General features: G+C 35.4%; 2 protein-coding genes across 2 annotated transcripts; both read right to left on the bottom strand.

Annotated features, from left to right (window-relative positions):
- Window positions 1-282: 282 nt before the first annotated feature.
- On the bottom strand, window positions 283-13138 carry LOC112052238 (transmembrane 9 superfamily member 2). Its single transcript, XM_024091244.2, has 9 exons — window positions 12805-13138; window positions 10368-10763; window positions 7997-8152; window positions 7203-7541; window positions 6862-6954; window positions 5771-5976; window positions 5179-5338; window positions 4200-4361; window positions 283-3720 (listed from the first exon to the last, which is right to left on the bottom strand). Exons 1-9 carry the CDS (start codon window positions 12928-12930, stop codon window positions 3379-3381), a joined length of 1980 nt encoding a protein of 659 aa, XP_023947012.2. The 5' UTR covers window positions 12931-13138; the 3' UTR covers window positions 283-3378.
- A 1802-nt stretch (window positions 13139-14940) lies between these two features.
- Window positions 14941-22903, bottom strand: LOC112052241 (venom serine carboxypeptidase). Its single transcript, XM_024091248.2, has 9 exons — window positions 22720-22903; window positions 20701-20956; window positions 19833-20007; window positions 19022-19134; window positions 18287-18454; window positions 17547-17714; window positions 16465-16724; window positions 16077-16205; window positions 14941-15274 (listed from the first exon to the last, which is right to left on the bottom strand). The coding sequence occupies exons 1-9, from the start codon at window positions 22746-22748 to the stop codon at window positions 15085-15087; spliced, it is 1488 nt and encodes a 495-aa protein (XP_023947016.1). The 5' UTR covers window positions 22749-22903; the 3' UTR covers window positions 14941-15084.
- Between the last annotated feature and the right edge of the window lie 194 nt (window positions 22904-23097).

Below are 23097 nucleotides of genomic sequence, written 5' to 3'. Positions count from 1 at the left end.
TTAACCAATAGGCCTTATCACTCAGGAAACTGTTTACTCGGACAAGGAGGTTAAAGTTGAATTCCATCCGGGAGGAGATAAACCACTCTTACCTACCTGTTAGCGGACATTTTTGCAGAATGGTCCCCCTTACCCATCTTTACCCTCATTGTTCTATTCAATAATAAATGCATTAAAATCACCGCGTGCTACAAATAATTGAATCTTCGGAGTCCCATTGAGATTTATTTAAACAATACCTAACACTAAAACTAAAATAAAATGGACATCAAAACGTCTGTATGACTATAATAAAATTTTATTTACGATAATTTTTGTTTATACAATCACATTGTGTACAGCACTCTCTCAATCATCTTATTAACAAAGTTGGTAAAATAGAAAATAAATAAAAATATGTAGAATATGTGATGGATATAACCACGCCCTGTAAATTAATAAAGTGGGCAGACATATTAAAACAAATTCATAAATAAAAACTTTCGTTAAATAAATAGGTATATATATTTGGTTCTTAAGTATTATGTATGTGCTACACATATACATCACAAACACAAGTATGAACCAGTCAAAAAAACCTCTTCACTTTTGCCACAATAATCAAACTTTTTAACCCCCTTTTATAGAAGGGGTATTTATAACTTCCCATGCATCGATCTCCTATTAAAAGTGGATGCACAATCAGCGACCAAAAAACGTCCCCACGCAATGAGTGCCAAACACAACTTCTTGGCACTCAATTCAAGTAGTCGCATTTGCAAATTCAACCTTAAACTCAATCCTTAAGGTTGAACTTGCTCTGAATTTGGGATTTTATTGAATACTAGCGGACGCCCGCGACTTCGTCCACGTGAAAGTCGCTGTAAACTTTCAACTACCCCTACCCTACCCCTATCCTACCCTACCCCTACCTTACCCTACCCTACCCTACCTCTACCCTACCCTACTCATTAAGGCTGCAGTTCTTTATTTATAACCCCCCCCCCCCCCCCCCGCGAGTCGCGTCGAGCGCGGCAACCGTTACACAAAAATAATCCATATAGCATATGCACGCGCGATGGCTTAGCGTATATATCTTGTATAACTTTGGTGTTTCTTTACCGATTTTATGATTCTTTTTTTATTGAATAGGTAATAATATTAACTTTTTTAGTTAGGGATGAGTGATGAGTGTTATAAATATAAGAGTAGACAAATTTAATTAGAAAGCTCCGAGCTGCTAAGGTATCGGGAGTTACACGTGCTATTGTGAGTCAACCATAAAAGATAGACATATATATGCTGTTGTGTTTTTATAGATAATTTTAAGGAAAACATTTCCGTCATACATGATTTCTATGTAGCTTTAGCCATTAACGCTGTACACGCGACGGAAGCTTAAAAAATTGAGTAACTTCTCCCGTTTTCTCAACATTTCTCTTCACTGCTCTGCTCCTATTGATCGTAGCGTAATGAAAAGTATACTATAACCTGCCCAGGAGTATGTAGAATAATTGTACCAAGTTTCGTTAAAATCCGTCCAGTAGTTTTTGTTTCTATAAAGAACATACAGACAGACAGACAGACAGACAGACAGACAAAAATTTTACTGATTGCATTTTTGGCATCAGTATCGATCACTAATCACCCCCTGATAGTTATTTTGGAAATATATTTCATGTACAGAATTGACCTCTCTACAGATTTATTATAAGTATAGATTGGACAATATTTAAAGGCCTATACGTATAATTTTCTTTACCAATAATTCTAAAACTGACAATGCAAAATTGGTCAGTTTTTAAGTGAAATTTTCTACATGATTGTGCTTCCTTTTATTATAAGAGGTCAATGTTCCCATGTGTATATTATGTAGGTATATAAGTTGTCTGTGGCAATGTATTGTAACTCGTAAAACAGTTTTACGTACGTAATATTTTCGACTTCGCCGCCATTTTTTTTTTAAGAATATTTACCATATCTATTAAATATGACTAACATTTCCATTCCCCACCAACCACCAATCGGATAAGACTTTAGTCGGTATGACCAGCGGGAGGGGATCGAACCACGACCCTTCGGTAAAGAGACCTATCCCTTTACAATTGAGCTATTGAGGCTTAAATTGGTTGCTTTTTCTCGTCTTGATATATAGGCCGGCCGCATACACTAGTTTTCAAAACCGATTTCCGTGTTCGGAAAACCGAATTCATGAAATCAATTTATAATACATTAAATGACCTACGTTTTTTCCGAATGGAATAAATTCCGCGCGTACGTAATGAATGCGAGCTTTTGCGACAATATACATTCCGAATAAAGAAAAACGTAAAGTCTGCGTTAGTCTTACGGAATTCCAAATCGTAATTACGCAAAATTAATTAGCAAAGACATTACGCAAAACGAGTGTATACAGCAGGCCTTAATGGTGGTGAGTATCTTTGAACTAAAGGTAGTCTAAGCGATATGACGTCACACTAAAAATACTGAAAATGATGTTTTACGTTCAAAGCACAATGTGTTGATCACATAAAAAAATCTAGATAAGAACTATAATATATATCTTTAGTGCTAATCTGTAACAGTCTTACTAATATTATAAACGCGAAGGTTTGTATATGTATATGTTTGTTACTCTTAAAAGTTGCTATTACTGAAGCGATTTAGCTGAAATTTTGAATGGAAATAGATTTTACTATGGATTAACACATAGGCTACTTTTTATCCCGGAAAAATCTATGTTTCCCACGGGATTTGTGAAAAACTGAATTCCACGCGGACGAAGTCACGGGCGTCCGCTAGTGTTTCAATAATTCTTTTCAAATAAGAGTTTCGGATATACCTCTATTGTTCTCTTTCTATTGTATTGTATAGACAGAGAGAGATAGAGGTGAATTAGAAACTAACATTTCGACATTCGAGTTAAAGTGTGTTGCAATTTTAATGCTCAATGATCTCACTATAATTTTTTAGTTACAAATTTTAACTGGACGTTTTTCACTCTCCACCGCCCATGCTTACAAAAAAATATTAAATTATTATTGGAATAGAATTGTTGTTTGGGCGTTTCATTTATCTTGTTAAATTGTTATATTATTATAACAAGAGAAAAAAAGTTATCAAAAATACAAAACATTGACCAATTTTTGATTATTTTTTTTCTTTTATGTTATTGTATTTATTCTCAGTAATTTTATAAATAGGAATTCTGTTTTATAATATTGCTTAGAAAGATGAATTGGACAACTGCAATGTTTTCCCGGGTATTGTTTCTGTGAATAAATAAAATAAAAAACACTGTTACAGAATAGCACTTCTTTAAACAAGTCAGACATCGCACATCCATAATCCGCTGTACCTCAATGTTCCTTAAACTAAAAAAAAAAGCTATCAACTAAACTAATCAACTTTGACCACACTATATATTTTCCTAACGAACCAGAAGCAGGCCATGAAGCCAATGGTGCCGGTGAGGAGGAAGAACAAGAAGACCATAATGAAGGTGTAGCCGAAGTAGAGGAAGGTGGACGCAGCATCATCAATGTTCAACTTGGTGACGAAGTAGTGGCAGCAGTAGATGAAGAGGTAGCCAGCGGTGGAGCCGGAGCTGAGGAAGGCTCTCCACCACCAGTGGTAGTCCTCAGCGCAGAGGTGGAAGTAGCAGAGCAGGATCGTGGTCTCGGAGCAAGTGATCACCAGGATCACAAACACGAGGAACAGGAAACCGAACATGTAGTACATCTGGAAATTAAAGTTGTTTATGGGGCAAAGCTTGGACTCGGCATCCTGTACTTCTAGTTTAATATAAGACTACGTATAACCTAATCTAAGCTCGTTTTCCTCACAAAATGACAGACAATTTTGTTCATGAATTTGGGTGCATCCTACTCCTTATGAAATTAGTCTGAGTACTTAAGATACCAGAAAAACTTCTAAACTAAACGGAATAAGAAGAAGATTTTCTCCTTCCCTCTACAAAAACTGTTCTAAAGAGCGCATATTACCCGACTGGACCAGAGCGAGTTGGGTATGAAGAACAGCTGTATGAAGATGCAGCCGAAGGGAGCAAGTATTACCTGACTGGACCAGAGCGAGTTGAGTATGAAGAACAGCTGTATGAAGATGCAGCCGAAGGGAGCAAGTATTACTTGACTGGACCAGAGCGAGTTGAGTATGAAGAACAGCTGTATGAAGATGCAGCCGAAGGGAGCAAGTATTACCTGACTGGACCAGAGCGAGTTGAGTATGAAGAACAGCTGTATGAAGATGCAGCCGAAGGGCAGCACGCCGCCCATCACGATGCCGGGCACGGGCTGCGTGTACAGAGACTGCTCGGGTATCTGCCGCGGGATCTGGTTCGTGCGCACAGGGTGCTCCAAAATCTGAACGACAAAACAGAAACATCATTAAATATAAAACAACTGATGTTTCTAAGATGAACATTAAAAGATATAGGTATTTTCGTTATGATCAACTCTTGAAGTGTTAACTTTGTATGGGAGGGTAAACTTTTACGTAACGTAAAGCGTTACGGCACCACTCTGTCTGGTTTTGACAAAAAAAAAATGACAGCTCAGTGTTGCCAGTAAGATATTTTGGGTACATTCATAGATAAATGAAATGTTGCACCAATTTGGACATATTATTTGATAAAACATTTAAAAGAATTGGAGCATAATTAACCCTATAGGAGCAAAGCAGGAACATTTTACGGTATCATTAAATAGAAAAAAAACTGATGTTTCTAAGATGAACATTAAAAGATATAGGTATTTTCGTTATGTTCAACTTTTGAGGAGATAACTTCATATGGGATGGTAAACCTCTTCGCAACGTAACTCGTTACGGCGCCACTCTGTCTGGCTTCCCTTTCTCTCACGCACACGGCAGCAGGTTTAAGTTATCACTTCTTACAAGTGAATGAACGATGAATCCCATTTTTTTTTCGTAGTAAAGTCAGTCATTTAAAACATTAACATATGTTATGGTTTTAGAGGTAGTGGTACGATAATAGACCATAGACCAAGCATGTTTGTTTACAAACGGAAAATTTTGTTTCTTTAGTTTTACCCACTAAATTGCTGTTTGTCAACCATCTACTTTTAAACGCTTATCTGATTACTTTTCCATTAAATCCAAAAATTATAAAGCCATACAGACTTCCTGTATATCAAGTAGGTATAAAACTAAGAACCTTACCCGTTTCCTAAATCCAAAGTAAGCTCCTATGAATGTGAGAGGCACAGAGACTCCGAACCAGAGAGCGAGCAAGGCCACCAGTGTAGAGAACGGCACTGCAGCAGAAGATCCCTTGCCCCATAGCACCAGATTCATTATGAAGAACAGGGAGAACACCACGCTGTGAATGAAAACAATTTTTTTCAGTAAATAAAATTTATTCAAGTAAGATTCTGTGTAAGTACTAGCCGACGCCGTCAAGCTTCGCTTGGATTAATTTCCTACCCCTATCCTATTCTACTCCCTACACCTACCCTACCCATACTCTAGTCTTCTAACTACATCCTAAGTCTACATCACTCCTACATCCTAAGTCTCCTATAAAAAGGGAGGTCTGCCCTTGTAGTAGGCTGATAATGAGTTCAGTCAGATAAGTGTGACTCTCCTTGACAACAACTCCAAATTTTCTTTTTTTTTACCCCACTACTAGGTGCATCAATAACATCAAACGGGTTGAAGTATCACTGGATGCAGGCTGCTCAAGGTCGTGGTGTTTGGATGTCGTTACAAGACGTCCATCGGCTGATGATGACGACGCAGACAGTGCACATACCCCGGACACACCATGGACGTGAGCAGGATGTTGCTCTTCCACCGCCGGCCGCCGAAGCTCTTGTAAACGCGCGCGCTGACGTAGCCCGCAGCGGCGCCCAGCAGCACCCACGCCACCAGCGCGCACGTCATCAGCGCGCCGCGGTTGGCCGGCGACAGGAAGCCGAGGCACGCGAACGCGAGAGTCACCAGCGTCATGCCGAACATCTGCAAATATCTATGTTGTGAGCATTCATATTTCGCTCACTGCTAAGCATGAGTCTTTTCTCACAATGAGAAGGGTTAGGCTAATAGTCCATCACATTAGTTCATACACATAGAAAATTCTTAGGTACGTTGGATTCCTCACAATGTTTTTCCTTCACCATTTGAGACACAAGTTATTTTTTTTTTTAAATTAATGATGAGCATTCAGGTTTATGTGAAATAACCCACATGCAACCTATTTTCATGATAAAATTACAGGTTACTGTAGGTATGGACTCTCAGTGTTCCCAATGCACTTTCAACAACACTAGATTAGAGCCTGATGTACCCAGTGGCTTACAAAATGTTCCTGTGGCCCAGTCACCAGGCAACGAGTCTGTAGTAAAAGTATTCAGTTAAAGTCCGACATAGCCTTCTTATTGTTGTAAGTACAACAGCCAACCTTTAGTCGCCATGTGCGGAAAAGGCCCAGGAAAGAAGAAAACGAAGAAGTACCACCTATTTGTCTCCCTGTGGCGAGAAGGTATTCATGAGGATTTCTCCACATAAAAAAAGATAGGCTAACTAAAGCATTTTGGGGTCATCTTCTTCTTATTTCTCTGGAGAAGAATACCACAGGTGGTATTGTCGAGAGTTTTACATCATTTAACCATCTCGCACATTGTGATCCTTAATTGTATAGTCTTGCTTTTTCTGAATCTTGAGACTGGTGACTAGTAACTCTACTTCAGTTGGTCTATTTGAGTGAGAATATCACAGCTTCTACATAAGCCTTAAGATTTTTTTTCTTTTTCTTAAACACTTCCATATTTAGTCTTGTTCCTCTATTAGGAAGGAATGAGAAATGTCATATATATGCCAAAGATAATATTAGTATGAACTTACTTGTGAACCTGAGCCGAGGAACACTGCCAGCAACATGCCACGCCGCGGTGGTCTGAACACGTCGCCGTGAACGAGCTTCCAGCCAAATTCCTCCTACAAAATAATTATAACTTATATTACATACTCGTAAATGACAAAAAATCATACAAGTACAGCACACATTTATAAAATCACCAAATGTTTCTCCCAAAAGTCCTTTTGAATATTTACTTAATTTTTTTATATCATCCCAGGGAAGTAATGCTTTACTGCCACCAATTTGGTTTGCAGTATTACAATTACAACTTAAACTAACTCAAAACTTTAACATAGTATAGCAACATTAGTAAACAATTACATACCTGAGCATCTTCACCACATTCCATTTGATTGTACCGAGCAATATCCTTATGTAGAGTCCTCAACAGTATCATCGCAACCATGCCACTTAGGAAAAGGACAATCACCAGAGAGTTCAGTATCGAGAACCACTGTATATTGGTCTGTGGCATAGATTCTAGAATGTAGTCCCATCTTGAGGACCATTTGATTGTGTTATTTTTTATGTATGTAACACGGTATGAGTATATGACGGTGAAGTCCTCTTTTCCTGATAGTGAGGTGGGTATTATCAATGGATTGTTACGTGCATTACAATCCATGGTGTCTACACTTTGGTGTTTAATACTGGCTGGTTTGACCTGAAAATTACATGATACAAATCATGATGTGGCCAATAAATGAACTGTGACATGATTAGACATCGGATTACATGCTTTGAAATGGATATGTAATTAAATTTTTACGCATTTTGGTAATTTTTCATTGACAGTGCTTACTTAAGTTGTAATATTGTACTGTGTTAGGCTATGTATTACGTTGTCAAATTTATTTCTTAGTTGAGAAAATAAATTATAAAACGAAGTAATCACTATCATCATTATTATAATTCTATATCATTGGGTGTGTGATTCTGGGCTACCAAATGGAATTATGATACTAATAATAATAGACTTCATGTCAGGGGCCAGGCCCACCCTAGGAAATAATCCTAAATACGCCATACGCACATTAAAAATGTCTAGTTTCTTGTATTTAAAAAAAAAATCTAAAGAAACAGGTTCAAAGGAAGAAAGAAAAAGAGAAACTGTCTCACCTTAGCTGATATAATGCGCCCACCATTCTCACCGACGCTCATATCCAATTCTTGTCCTACTCCACTGTGGTATGTGATCTCAAGGTCCACATGGTTGAACAGGAAGTATGTACCGAATGCACTGGACGCTGCATTCACTATAGGAGTACAGGTGTCCTAACATAGAGAAAATATACATATGTTTAAAGAATTAAGATCTCAGATAAAAAGTAAATGTGGTTGTGGTTGAAATCTTAAGATATTATTATACAAGGACTTTGCTCTATGCTGCGTTTGTCTGTATTTCTGTTTTCAATAAAAAAAATTCTATTGAATGGATTGGTATTTTTTTCACCAATAAACAGATTTATACTTTGTCAAGATTCTGCATAAAACGGTTGAAATATAACAATAATTGTTGGAAGTATCAGAAAAATCAAGCTTAATGGGAGCTTTAATAGAAATTGCTGCCCTTAGATGTACAACAAAACAGTACATGATGAATTGCTCTTTAATAGATCTATCTATCTATCTTTGTAGATCACCCTTGTATGAGATGAACAATAAAATCATATTTAGTTTATAAATATGGTGAGTTGTACAGCCATTCTCTTGATGCCACAGAAAGCCATTTTAAATGCTAATGTTGGATACTACTTGTAGAATGTAAAGTTAGTAACAGTAAGATGTAAACAACTTAAACATCAACAACTTTCAAATGAAATTAATTAATTTCAAATTAAATTAATTTATTAATTTTAAATAAATTGGTTGAATACCAATAAACAATAAAATTTTAATAAAAATATTTTTTACTTGTGATAACTCTTTAGAAATTATCAAAAACATAATTCAGCACTTCGTAATTTACATGGTCCGTTAATTTTGATAAAATCAAACATAATAAATGATAATGTATACTTTTCAATTTAATATTAATTTTGGTATGAATACAGTCAAATAATATAATCTGTAACACTTATACCTGTATAATTTCTTGTAAATGTACTGATAAAATTTATCTGATTATTGATTCATGTAACAATTTAGTAGGTCAAATAAAACTTAATACACATTGATTATTAAAACTTAATACACACTAACAAACGGCAATACATTTTTATATATATATAGATGATTAAACTGAAAATCTACTGAACCATTTGAAACTTCTTTCGCCAATAGAAAGCTATGTCATCAGGCTTTTATCTATATTTATGTGGGATCATCATCATAGTTTCTATTTCAGTGGGATTTCCCACTATACATAAAAATACTAACTATATAACTATATAGTTTATATATAAACACTATATATAAACTATGTGGGTGAAACCGCATTGTCTACTAGTCATATATATTTTGTTGAAATTCTTATTTATAATGATAGTAATAGTTTATAATTTCCTGTAAGACTATTATTATAATATCCAGTAAGTTTGACTATGAATCCAGGAGGATGTTTCATTAATTAGAATCTATACTTACTAATATTATAAATCTTTTCACAGCTAAACGGCTGAACTGATCAAGATGAATTTTAGTATAATGGTAAATGGGGGTGAAATAGGGGTAGAAAGTTTGTATGGAAAGTCCTTCATTTTAAGAGTTACAGTTTTAAAAAATGTTCATAAATCATGAAAAAAAATATGAAATATAATGTGATTCAAGAATTTTTAAAATTCAACCCCTAAAGTGGTGAAATAGGGGTTGAAAGTTTACATTGATTTCATATGAACAAAGGTGCAGTCCACTAGGTAGTATAATAGATTTATTTATCTTGGTTATTGTTATTAGAGTGTGTAGTTATTCAAATGTATGTATATTATTCCACACTGCCTGCAGCCTCTTGTCCTCATATTTCTCTATGCTTATGGTAGTTTAAAGAGATCGCTACAAAGCAAGGTCACCTTTTGTCTTCTTCTATTATTCTATGTATCATTGTTTGTTTATTTGCAGAGTATAAATAAATAATCAAATTAACTTTGTCAAGGATTATTTTACAGAAAACATTTACTTATTAAAGGTTAGTAAAGATTTAAATTACTGTGCAAAGGGGTTAATAAATATGTAAATAAACAACAACAATATCCACGAATTACATAAATAAAAAAGTAAAGCATCACAAAACATACCTACAAATTACTTAAACATTTGCATGACAAACAAGGAAAATTAACATAAACAGGGGAACCAGAAAGAAGAAATACACAAAAGAATAAAAATAATTAAATAAAACAATAGAAATTAAAATAAATAAATATGTCATGCATGCCACAAATAAAATTATTATTAGCAATTAAAGCTGTTGATGACCAACTTCTTAAAAGTGCCTACTCGACTAGCAAAAATGTCTATGTTTTTGAATTATTTAATTAAAAATACTACTTACCAAATCTTTCCTAACTTGGCAACCCATAGGGAATCCAGTGCTGCAGTATGTTTTCCCACCTTCGTTCACTAAATAACACCAAGTCACAGGCATGTTGTCCAAAATCCAATGGTGTTGGTAATACAGAGCCATTCCCATCTTGAGCAGATTCAACTTCTTAATGGACTCAGGATCTGATGCCCTATAAGTTTTTGTGCATAGGTCTCTGCAATTTTCATTATGGAGGAAACTCAGTTTGTAAGGACTCGGCCTGATCCTCTCTCCAAAGACCACTTGACCAAGATTCTCGACTGGAGACTGGGCCTCATCCGACAGACAGAAGTCAAAATGATGATACTCAAATGGTATGACAGATTCTTCTGTGTTCAGTCTATTCACATAGAGGGGTATGTCATTCTGAAAAAAAAAATTAATTTGCTTTTAAATATCAACATTTAGCAGTTACCACATGCTCTTACAAGATAAAATACTTCCACCAACCAAGAAATAGTTACTCTGGCAACATTGTATCAAAAATAGTCAAACTTATACTGGGACTGTTTATAGGTCTGCTTACCTAATACTTTTAAGAAGAAGAATATACCCAAAACATTATCTCTTTATTATCTGTCTCAATGAAAAATGGCTTGGCTAAAACAGTAGAATTTTCATGTTGCTTTTCTTTCTATAGTTTTAGAGATTATTTTGAACACACTCAATTTCAGGTCTTTTGCTACAGTATATCACAATGTCAAATTTAACAAGCAAACCCTACTCAATCCTAAACAATGCCCTTATTAATGGAATGGATGGATTATTTGAAAACCGCAATATTCTACAGAATGTGGCTATTTTGACTGTAGCTCTAATTATGCTCTAATGTTAACACATTAATAAAGTCTCCAGAGAATATTAAAGTTTTGTAGAGAAACATAAATAGAGAGTACAATAACCAGTGCTATTGGTTCTGTTCTGATGTAACAACTACTGTTACATAGCCAAATCAAGTATATAGCACTGGTGGCTTGACGACTGGACATAGTCTGCTTAATAGACACCTGAAGATAATGTAAATCAAAGGAAATCCATCATGTCCAGGTTGTGGTGAGGAGACCAGCTAACACTTTATAGCTAAATCCCATGTACACGCTGGTAAAATGGGAGTTACTAGGGTTACTAGTTACTAGTTAAAATGGGAGGTACATGAAATGAGGCAAACTTAAATGAATTACGCCACAGGAATTAGGTGGAACAATTCCTAATTAGGACTGATCACTGATATCTAGCTTCGTCAGACATCCCCTCTAGAAATATATTCTTCTTCTTCTTCTTGATGTCGTGGCTCTGCAAGTCTTCTGAGGTCCGTGTATCACATTGACCGTTACCAATCTATTGTGATCGCCACTGACTAGATTTCCCCTCCAATACTGGTTGCTGCCAGGTACAGCAGCAGTTTAGAGATATATTACATAAGAGTTTTTTATGAGTCTGAGAACTGATTGCTTTCACAAAGAATAGCAAATTAGTCCATAAATTGTAAATCATACTTATATTAAGCTGCTGTGCAACAAGCATTGATATCTCAGTATGACTGGCATATACTGTCAGGAGTGTATTCAAATCCATTTTTATTTTTTAGTTTAAGGTGAAGGTGTAAAAGGTGTAAAAATGCTAAGTGGTATACACTTAGCCTTAGGGAAAGCCTTAGCCTGGTGCGCTTGTTCTATTACAACTGTATAAAAATCTTTGAATTTATTTAAACCGAGATTAAAGTACCCCAATGTATTTCTTTTGTCATAGTATTCACTATTACATCATATCAGTGTATGTTTTTGATTGGGTCCAATACCATAGAAGACTTAGGTACTGGACCCACAATATTCTAAAGATTTTTTGTTTGATGTTATTTGTATAGGATTAAAACATACTGGGCCAATTTTTATAATTCTTTCACCTATGAAAATCTACTTTACTGGCAAGGGCTACATTTATTCTGTACTACAGGATTTAAGCTATGTGGAAACTATGGAGTATCAGCCAGTTTTTCCAAGACAGTTCCTAAAATTGTACAAAATACTAAAAGTAGAGTACAATTTGGTGAGACTATCAGCTCTTAAATGGAGTAGTAGGAAAATTATAAAATTCATGGGATTGGAATTTTATTGTGAATATTACCTTGAGGTATTCACAATATATTTGTTGGAAATTTCAAGAATACATTTATAATATACCATAAAAGTACTTTATCATGTACCATTATTTAAATTCAAACATATATTATTGAACATTAACTTGCTAACAGTTTCCACATAATTATACTTCTTATCTGTTTTTTGGCTAATATAATTGATAATTGGCCATAGTGTACGTGGTTCGGTGCTATAATATAAATATAATGAAGAGAATGACAGCCATTAACGTGTTATCGCAGGAGTGCTCGTAGATCGCAAGAACTTACTTTACATGATTTTCCATTTTCCTCGCCGGCTTTGCAGTAATTTACAGGCGCTAAACCGGGTAAATAAAAAGCACTAATAGGTGTCAACAGCAAAACTGCGCAAACCAGATACGAGGATAGGCCCATGGTGTGTTGTAAATTTAAGTCTATATAATGTAATTTTCTCAACGAAAACTATCATAAGGTGTACACATGTAAAAATGGAGTCCACATAATCGAGTTTCACTAAACTTAGACACAAATACCGGGATTTTCGCCCGGTTTTTAAATAAAAATGTCTAGTCGTCGCAGTAACACTTGTGAAAAACGTCACCTCACCCACAGACTATAAAATAAAATAAGAAAATAATGATCATAGACAATGCAAATTTTTGTCTACGTATAAAAAAATCAACTCAGAGGAATAATTATATTATTATGCTGGCAATACATGATGAGCATTGACTATTTATACTAGTGTTTCGCACCCAAATTCACCACCAAAAAAGTCTGTCATTTTTTGAGGGGGGACGAGGTAAAGTCACACATCCAAAATATTTAACCTCGTTAAATATTTTCTGTGTCCATACAACAACAATAAATTTGACTCGCAATACACACACGCGTATTTTTTATACAGGCTAACAAACACATCGCTTAGACTATTCACAGAATATATACATAGAATATTCGATTACTTGATCGATTTTTGCTGTTCCGTCAAAAGAATCGATTCTTTTTAGAAATTGTTTTTATTAAAAATTTGATAAAATTAAGGTAGAAATTGCAACGGTACTCCATCTTTTACTAAACTGCAAGTTTTTGGCTGTTTTTTATGCCATTCAACTACACAAACCGGTATTTTCAGGGAGCTCATCGAAAACGATTACAATAATGAATTATGAATCATCGATTCTATAGCAACAGTTTTTATAAACGCGTTAGATCATTGATTCTTGATCTTTATTCTTTGCCAGAGGGGTAACGGTTAGCGAGGCAAGTTTCTGTTATTATTGGTCGAAGATGATGGATACAGACAGAGGGTATAATGTGTATTTCGTAATAGTTTGACCACGGAACAATGAACATATTTACTGAGAGTCTGACGCTCTGATGGCCTACGCCCTACGCCTATCGCCTAAACGCTAAAACGCGAGCGATGGTTTGGTGGCGTCCATTCCGTCCAACTATAATCAAATTATGGCACTTTTCCCCAGTGCTCACCCTTATTTTCCAATGGGGATCTCACACAATGATTTAAAAATGCAATATTAACCAGTCATATTAACGGATTAACGATTAAAGTTAACTTGCGTTAATTCTTCCGGAATGTAAAGCTTTAACGTTTAACGAAGCTAACTTTTTTTGTAGCGGATTAACGATTAACGAAGAACGAACTATTTGATTAACGGTGCCCAGCTATGAGTATTACTCTAGCGAGGTGGCGTCGTTGTCGGTTTTTCGGCCGCTTATCTATAACATTATCAAAGATATAATTGCTACAAGACGTTTCTACATGTGGCCACTGCTCAGAGTTTAAACCTTAATTTGTGCATAAGTCAATTTTTATATATTTTTTTTTTTTTTTTAATATTGTTTCGGAGTATTTCCTTAACTTCAAGGTCCACATATAGGAGCCGAACTGCTATTTTTTTTTAATTAAAATAAAAATCTTTTATGTTTTCATATAAAGTAATTCAAATAATTCCGACTATTCATTTACACACGCCTTTTATATATCCTTGCATTTTATAATACATAATCGTAGTGGTAAAACTGTCGATATCGACGAGATATTGCAACTAGCACTCCGCACTTCAGAAGTAAGCTACTTCATGATATCAATAAGTTTAGTTAGGTCATAATATATGTATAAATGCGATTTAAGGATCACAATTTAAGATCTATTTTCAAAAGAAATATTTTATATTCCGAAAATATTCATTTTAGAACACGTTTTTCTTATACTTTTATAATTAATTTTTCTTATAGAATCCATAAGTAACCCTAGAGTTATGGGATATACTCCCTCTCTATAATAAAATACGTATCTTTTTTGTTGAACTTTTTTCTAGAAAACATTATGAAGATAGCCCAGCATTTACCATGCATTTACGTATTAGGATTTAAAAATAAATATAATAAAACTCTCAAACATACACTCAGTATTATTATTATTTATTCAAACTATTTACAAAAAAGAAAATTACCTACCTACCTATAAAAAATCGTGAGTTATTAGGTATCTTAAGGCTAAGACAATAATTGCACGCCAGAGGTTGTCAAACGAGATAAGAAATACTACAATGGAGGCCTGTGTGTTCGCAAGTTTTTTTCTACGTCCACCAATACTCCGGTGTCTGCCTCGAGGGTGATACTGCGGGCGAAGGCGGAGATCAGTCCCAGAGCCGCCGCTGGTTTATCTGATGGCACCATGTGCCCAGCCCCCCGGACCATCACCTCAGTCAAGTTTCCAGCTGTCTTGTAGTACCTGATGAAAAGTATCACACGTAAAGATACTGAATTGTCATTAGCACGGAAAGTCAAATGACAGCGCACTGCCATTGTCATCACACAACATAGATACAGCACTAAAATATGGAATGAAGCATAGACCATAGTGCATACGGTTTCCCCATCTCCTAGTGATACTAGTGTAATGTAATAGGTGATTAATAGAATTTAGATTTTCTTAATTTTATTAATCGAAAATAAACCAAACGTATCTCTGAGAGGTTTCTATCGGCTAGAAACATATCAATTGACTTAACTAACCTAACAATGTTCAGTAGTTTAAAGATTAGCTAAACCTAGGATCTAGTTAAGTTTGATCCCCATGCATTGCCATGTAGGTAACTGTCATTCCGCACGCGTTATGAATGGGATGGAACCTTTTCAAAGTAAACTACGGACGCTACGAGTACGTAGTTTACTTAGACAAGGTTCAATCCCATTCTAATCGCGCGCGGGTCATATAGTCAAAGATCCGTATTAGAAACGACCTGCACCCATCTGTTTAATGGATGAAAGTGTTTTATATCAAATTTAGTACGTTAAAAAATATATTGCGAGTAGGTTGCCTCAAAAAACTAAATAAAATTAATTATAATTAATGAGAGTTTGGCCAGGAGTTTTGAGGCAACCTACTTGCAACATAATTTTTAACATCATAATTTGGATATAAAACACTTTTCATCTAATATACAGATGGGTGAAGGTCGTTTCTAATTCGGATCTTCTACATATACCAATTATTAGATTACTTTATTATATAAAAGTAAAAAATACGTTACCCAGCTAACTTCTCGTCGTGGTACCAAGGTCGGCGCTTTGCCGTTCTGAATTCTGACGTGCCGGAGAAAGAAAGCGACTCGTAGGTGTTTACTGATGGATGGTACGCCACAATGATGTCCAGGTGACCACTGTAAACAAACAATATTTTGAATATTATTTAATTAGTAAAAAAACTTCTTTTTATTTTATGTGCTCTCAGTAAACCATTTCAATTGAAATATGGACATGCATGGAAAAAATGGTCCAAAATTTATGGGACTTCGATCAACGTCCATCAACTTAACATAATATATAACAATTCGATGCATTCTCTTTCAAACTAAACAAGTAAGTATTAGTCCAAGTAAAATCTAAGACACATTGAAATTCATAATAAAACATACTTACTTGTAGAGCAAAACCCTATAGTTTTCTAACAATTCCTCCAACCAAGCCTTCGCGCTCGCCATGAAGTCAGGCACAAGTTTCCTGTACACGACCCCGATAGACGTGAAGTTAGTATTCCCGATATGCAACGCTCGTCTTATTTCGTCTCTCTGGAGGTAGTCGAGGTAAGCACCTTCCAAACTTATGTCATCTTGCAAATAGTTGTACAAGTTGTTCAGCTTAGATTCCGATAGGAAAAGCTGGAGTAAATAGTTGTAATACTGAAAGAGAACAAAATTTTGGAAGTAAAGCTATGTGCCAGAGGCGACGGTTCCTAACAACCCGTTTCCTATCGGGTTACCTTTAAAATATACTCGAGTTTTACAGACGTAAATAATTTACCGTACTTAGCTAAAAACCATATTCAGACTAAAAACCACATGGACGGGTTACCTACGATAAAATTTCAGTCTTCACTACTGGTACCTTCCTCTATAGGTATATGCAACTATTTACTTATTCAACACAATTTATAGTGATTTTTCTTAAACTGCCTCGATGATTCAGTGGTGGTAGTCTATGTGGCTTGGGATCACAAGGACCTGGGTTCGGTTAGGGGATTATATAACATTACAGCCCCACAGTTGCAATGTGAAAACAGGCAATCGTTACGTTTTCAATTATTTTATGTATATTCTTTTAATTATATTTTTAATTAACCAATGAAGGGAGTAGACTAAATAATTTTAATAAAAAAATTAATCATTTAATAATATCCGGTCGCAATTTAGGTCACCTACGAGTATGTGCAATTGTGTAAATTTGAATATTTTTTTAATTATTTTTTATCCCAAATAAATAACAGATGAGGGTATAGATTTCTTATGTCGGATTTCGTACTAATAGCACCCGTGCTAAGCCAGCCCATGTAGCCACGACGATTCTCTTTCTACGATCGCAAACGCTTCGAAAACTGGATTTTATGGAACTGACATTTGCTATCGACAGGTCACGTGATCAAGATCTGTCATTCCCGTAGAAAGAGATTTACGGTTGCAGCTACAGGGGTCGCTAGTTACATATAACATGTACCTACTACTTACAGCGTATGCTTTAAGCATTTCCCCTGAGTTGATGAACTGGACGACAGCAGTTTCCAGTTGTACCATGAAGTTGGCCACTTTGTCGTCCACCAGACCAGCTTCGCGCACGAAGAAACTGTACCTCTGCAGCGACAGTGGGTCGATGAATCCATTGCCGATCGCTAAGCCCTGTGAAAAATTTCAAATTAAAAAAGGTAGGTACCTCTTTTTCTATTAAATAAAATAATAGATAGCCAAAACCAAAATAAATTATCTTTGCTCCAAATTAATGTATTATTTGCGAAGGTGTTTTTAAAAACATCATATTAATCTTTATCCAAATAATCATAATAAGTCACAAGTAAGTATTTAACTTTCAACAAAATTGCATTTGACATGACAAAAATAATTAAAAATACCTCATGTTTAATGGGTCTTTGTAACCCCTTGTATAACATTGTGATCATTCTATTTACGAATAAAACCTTCTTCGTTTTAAAGAGGTCAATATTTTAGTATCATTAAACTATTTACGAATTAAACCTTTTTCGTTTTATTGTAGGCTAGTACTGGTAACAGACAATAATTAAAAAACAAAATTACTTTAGCCCCCCTACAGGCTGAAATACTTGTTTAGCCCCGCTGTGGAGTGGTAGACATTTTAGAGCAAGAGTAGTGACAAACTTTTTTCATCCATTAAACAGATGGGTGAAGGTCGTTCCTTATACGGATCTTAGACTATGTCTAGTAACAACTTTCACCTGTAAATTTATCGGTTCGTCATGATCCCTGTTCCATAGAATTTGAACGCCTAGGGAAGGAATATGTTTGCCCGCGTAGGACTCCCCTGCTATAGTCAAAGGCGCTTTGCGTAGTTCCGGGAACATGGTCAGGAATTGCTGCAGTGCTGTGTATAAGTTTTCACCAATCTGTAAAAAAAGGCTTAATCAATAAGATTACAAAGATACTAAGTAGGTTCAGTACTTAGATACGTAATAGTGGTACAACTAAGTTTTACAACCTGAGTATTTGAAGTTATTGCTCGGAGCGGCATATAGCTGGATCGGCCCCTGCGCTAACTGTGCTAATTAGAGAACGCGGTCCCGCACTTATTCAACTTGAGAACTTAATCCCATTGTCTAGTTCAGTTACTCAAGGAATAAACTTCAATCTATCGGCGTCAAACATAAGCTTTAGCCGTAAAGGTATAGGTTTTAAAGAAGATCTTCTTCTTCTGTTAGTGAAATCTCTTATCGCCATAGGAGGTTAGCAATCATTTATTCACTGCTGCCTTGTTACGAGAAGGTACCTTGTACCTAATTATGTTAAACTAGTAAGTTCTTGAGCCATGACGTACGTCTACGACCAGTCCTTCGTTTTTACTTTATCTTTCCCTGTAAGAGCAGGCCATATTTGGAGTGTCTCATTATATGACCCAGGTATTCGAGCTTCCTCTTTTGAACCAATAAAGAAGATAAAGCAAGAAGTAAACTCACGGTGGTCTGATTAGTAGCAAAGCCTCGGTCATCGTCGGTGAAGCTGAATCCCGTGCCGACGGGGTTGTCGATAAATAGAAGAGAATGGTTCTTGCCCCACGAGTATTTTATTTCTGTAAAACAAACCATTTTAAGGAAAATGCTTGAAGATTCAATCTGATATTTCTGTAAAACAAGTAGGTACCTAGGTAGGTACTTTTTTTGAATAATTTAGAAATTGCTTAGCTTCAAGTTTTTTGACGATACCTAATTTGTGATCTATAGTGGAAGACGCGATACGTACGTCGTCGTATCTAAGTAGGTACTTGCAATATTTTTTATTAGAAACTAGCATAGCTTTCTACAAAGTATTCTATCTACAAATACAAAGTTTAATCAAGAATTTAATTGCGGTATTGTACCGAGGAACCTATATATCTATACTAAATATGAAAGTAAGACGTCTGTCTGTTACCTTTTCACGGCTGAACGGCTAAACCGTTTAAGTTGAATTTTGGTATTCTAATGAATTGGACTTAGGAGCAGAACATAGGCTACTTTTTGTCCCTAAAATTAAAAGTGAAGGAGTTGAGGTTCAAATTATTTATGGAAAGTCCTTAATTTTTAGGATTACAGTTATAAAAAATTGAATGAAAGAAATATGAAGGTTGTGATTAAAGAATGTTTAAAATTCAACTCTTAACGGGCTGTAAAGGGATGATGAAAGTTTACACTAATTATTCGCAGATGAAGTCGCGGGCGTCCGCTAGTATTTTTATAGAGCATTAGCTAATCAAGATACCTATGCTATTCTCCAGGAAGTATTTATTACCTTCAATTGTATAATCATCTGAAACTGAGAAGGGCCCTATTTCAGTGAAGAGTCCAAACAGCGATGACGCGCCAGGACCTCCTTGGAACCAAATGATCCATGGTGTCTCCTCCACAGACCTGTCTGCCACAGGGAAATACCAGAACCAAAGATTGGCATTGTATTCTTTATTTACCTGCAATAGAAGACGAAGTAAAATAGAAATATCCTAAAAAATAATATTTAAATGCCTAATAACAACAGAAAACCGACTTCTAACACCAGTAACAATAATCCCTCAGTACCAACAAACGTTGAAAAAAGTCTCATAACCAAAAGGTTAGGTAGGACACGGCTAAAGTCTACAAACAGACCTGCTGGGTTATTATATTACTCGGTATACCACTCAAGTTATCAGTCACTACATCGTTTTTCATCATATTTTCGTTTTTGCAATCTTCTAACATAGTGTTTTCAACGAAATGACGCAATTATCGTCATTTTACATAAAATAAAGCAGTGATAGTGGCAGATGGTAACGTTATATTAATGAATAACTGGTATTTACGTAATTTCGTTGAAATAACCATGTTAGATGACCGTAGAAAGAAAACAACATTATCATTTATCACTTAATGTAAAATAGTGCAGTCAAGCTTATATCGTAACTATTTTAAATCATCAAAAACGAAAGTACGATGAAAAACTATGTAGTGACTGATTACTTGAATGGTACACCGAGTTACATAATAACCCAGCTGGTATAACGTGATAGAAGCGACAGTAATTTTAGGTATCATTATTTTGTGGTAGAGGAAACACCTCGAGCAGGTCGCAGGACTTGTGACCTTGGCTAAAGCAAATCAAATCTTACTATTTTCCATCTTACCGTTAAATATCCCGCATAGCTGTCCATACCAGGCAGAATATAATCAGGGTCGACGTACGCCGCACGTCGCGCCTCTTCCAGCTTGTTGGCCTCTATCAGAGGAGTTAACAGTAGAGGGTCTCCTCCATCGTAGCCAGCTCTACTTCGCCCAGGCTGGTAGGTCCTCTCCATGAATGTAACGATCGGTTCAGGGGCCTCCCCTGGTGGTAAGTCAGGTAGGGAATACGGGTCTGCGGTTAGCACGTGGTGTGTGCATCTATAATAAATTAATTAATATTTTGAAATATATTAACAAACTGATCAAGTGCGTGTCGGGCCACGCACAGTGTAGGGTTCCGTGGTTGTGCATAGCTTAAGCTTTATGTTCTGTGTGCGTTGTCCATTGCTAAATATTGGTTTTTGGTTGGTCGACTACAATAAACTAAACTCTTTCAATTTGAATCACTGCTTAGCTGTAATCGTTTTCCTTTCAATTTCATTAAATTAATACTAATTCTGTGATTTTTTTACGTTACTACAAAAATCCGTTTAGCTATTCATAAAAAAATCACTTTAAACCTTAATATTTCACAAACCACAATATTTATAAGAACTTACTATCCAACTGCACTCCACACTATATCGATAAAAATCGATTAAAAAATTTCATCCCTACATGTGGACGTACTCTAAAAATATAGTTATATTGAGATTTAAATTTACGACTGTATCGGCGTGTATAATACTTTAATGTAGATTTGTACTTTAATGTATATTTGTACTTTAATGTATATTTGTACTTTAATGTATATTTGTACTTTAATGTGTTACCTACTCTGTTAAACAGTAAACTTTTCATCATTCTAGTACTAAAGTCTCTAAGCGGACGGAAGGACGGAGACAGATATTATGGAGAAATTATATAGGTTCCTCGTTGACTATGGAACCCTAAAAATCAATTATGTATATACAATTTCATGTGTTTTTTTTCAAAAAACTAAGGATTCATCTTGTGGACCGACTCAATAAAAATAAGTGGTTATTCGCCATTGAAAATATTTACCTACGTCCCGCATATTTATTTTTTCGGATTTTTAATTGCTATAATAACTATATATAATAACAACAAACATCCGAGATTGCCGATTATTTTTTCCTTTTGGAGGCTGGATTCAAAACAAATAATAATTCACAAGTCACGAATGGCGCCGATGCGTAACAGCGTGAAAGATTTCGAAGGCACTCGAGCTGAGATTTTCCCACGGTACCAAATCAGGTTTCATCTCTAAAGCCTTTAAATTCAATCTATAAGTATAGGTACGTAAGTTAATGACGAGTAAGTAGTATACGTAATAGTTAAAAGGGCTATCGTATAGTTACTAAACGAATATCTATTGACGTACTTGTATTGAAGATTTTAAAATTAATTTAGGTTAAAAATTACATTTTGAATTATAAACTTTTATTAACTAGCTTAAAATTGCTAAACTGTTTTGTTTTTAGTTTGTTTTAAAAATAGTAGGAATAAAGAAACAAAAAAAAATGAACTGCAAGAAATCGCAAATATAATACTTGGCAATTTTATACAGCTAGATACCTATGGGGATTTCTACAATGAAGATCGACTAGTTTGTATCCATCTATTTCGTTCACCATACATCGAATTTCAAATCAAGATAGTCCTAGACTATTTTAGCCTATTTTTATTTGCCCACAACATGCACAATACAGAAATAAAAGATTGGACCAACTAATCTGCTCAAACGTGGGTTGACGGGCTTACGAAAATATTAGGAAGAAAACCTTTAAATCTGTAACCAGGTGTTTTAAAATTAACGAAATAACCAGGAATAACTGCTCAGGGCACAGGTGTATAATATAAAAACCCAATATTTTTAGTTGATAGCTAAACCCTGGGCTCTTTCATAATCATGATCTTCAGACTAACTTCAAACTTAAGGCAGGTATGAGATACCCAATACCCAAAAATCTGCATCAAACCCAAAAGTATACGAAAATTAAACAAAATAAAATACTCACGTAAAAAATATCAGCCATTTCGAGAGCATTATCGGTATTTTTACTCTCAAAGTTGCGGAACTAAACGTCTTAAAGAATTTGGTATAAAGTTAGAAGTACGAGTATATGTAGAATGTAATAATTATGTGTTGATGTGTTCCTCCCCTGGGGGTTGGGAAGCGAATGGAGGCTCGTAGTACCCGCTGCGGCTTGTCTATACTGTGCCTTGAACTTGGATTTATCTCGATCTATCTACAGGATGCTCTGAAAAGCTTATTTACTTTTATTTAAAAGTAGTTCATCCGTTGAATTTCGTAAAACGTAGATTTTACGTGGGTTATAGATCCGTTGGTAGTTTGGCGTTTTATCATTTTGTCCTTCTTAAATCACCAATCAATC

The sequence above is a fragment of the Bicyclus anynana genome, chromosome 3 (genome assembly GCF_947172395.1).
Source record: "Bicyclus anynana chromosome 3, ilBicAnyn1.1, whole genome shotgun sequence".
NCBI lineage: Eukaryota > Metazoa > Arthropoda > Insecta > Lepidoptera > Nymphalidae > Bicyclus > Bicyclus anynana.
Note: the sequence above shows the minus strand (reverse complement) of the source record. Positions and strands in the feature narration are given on the sequence as shown.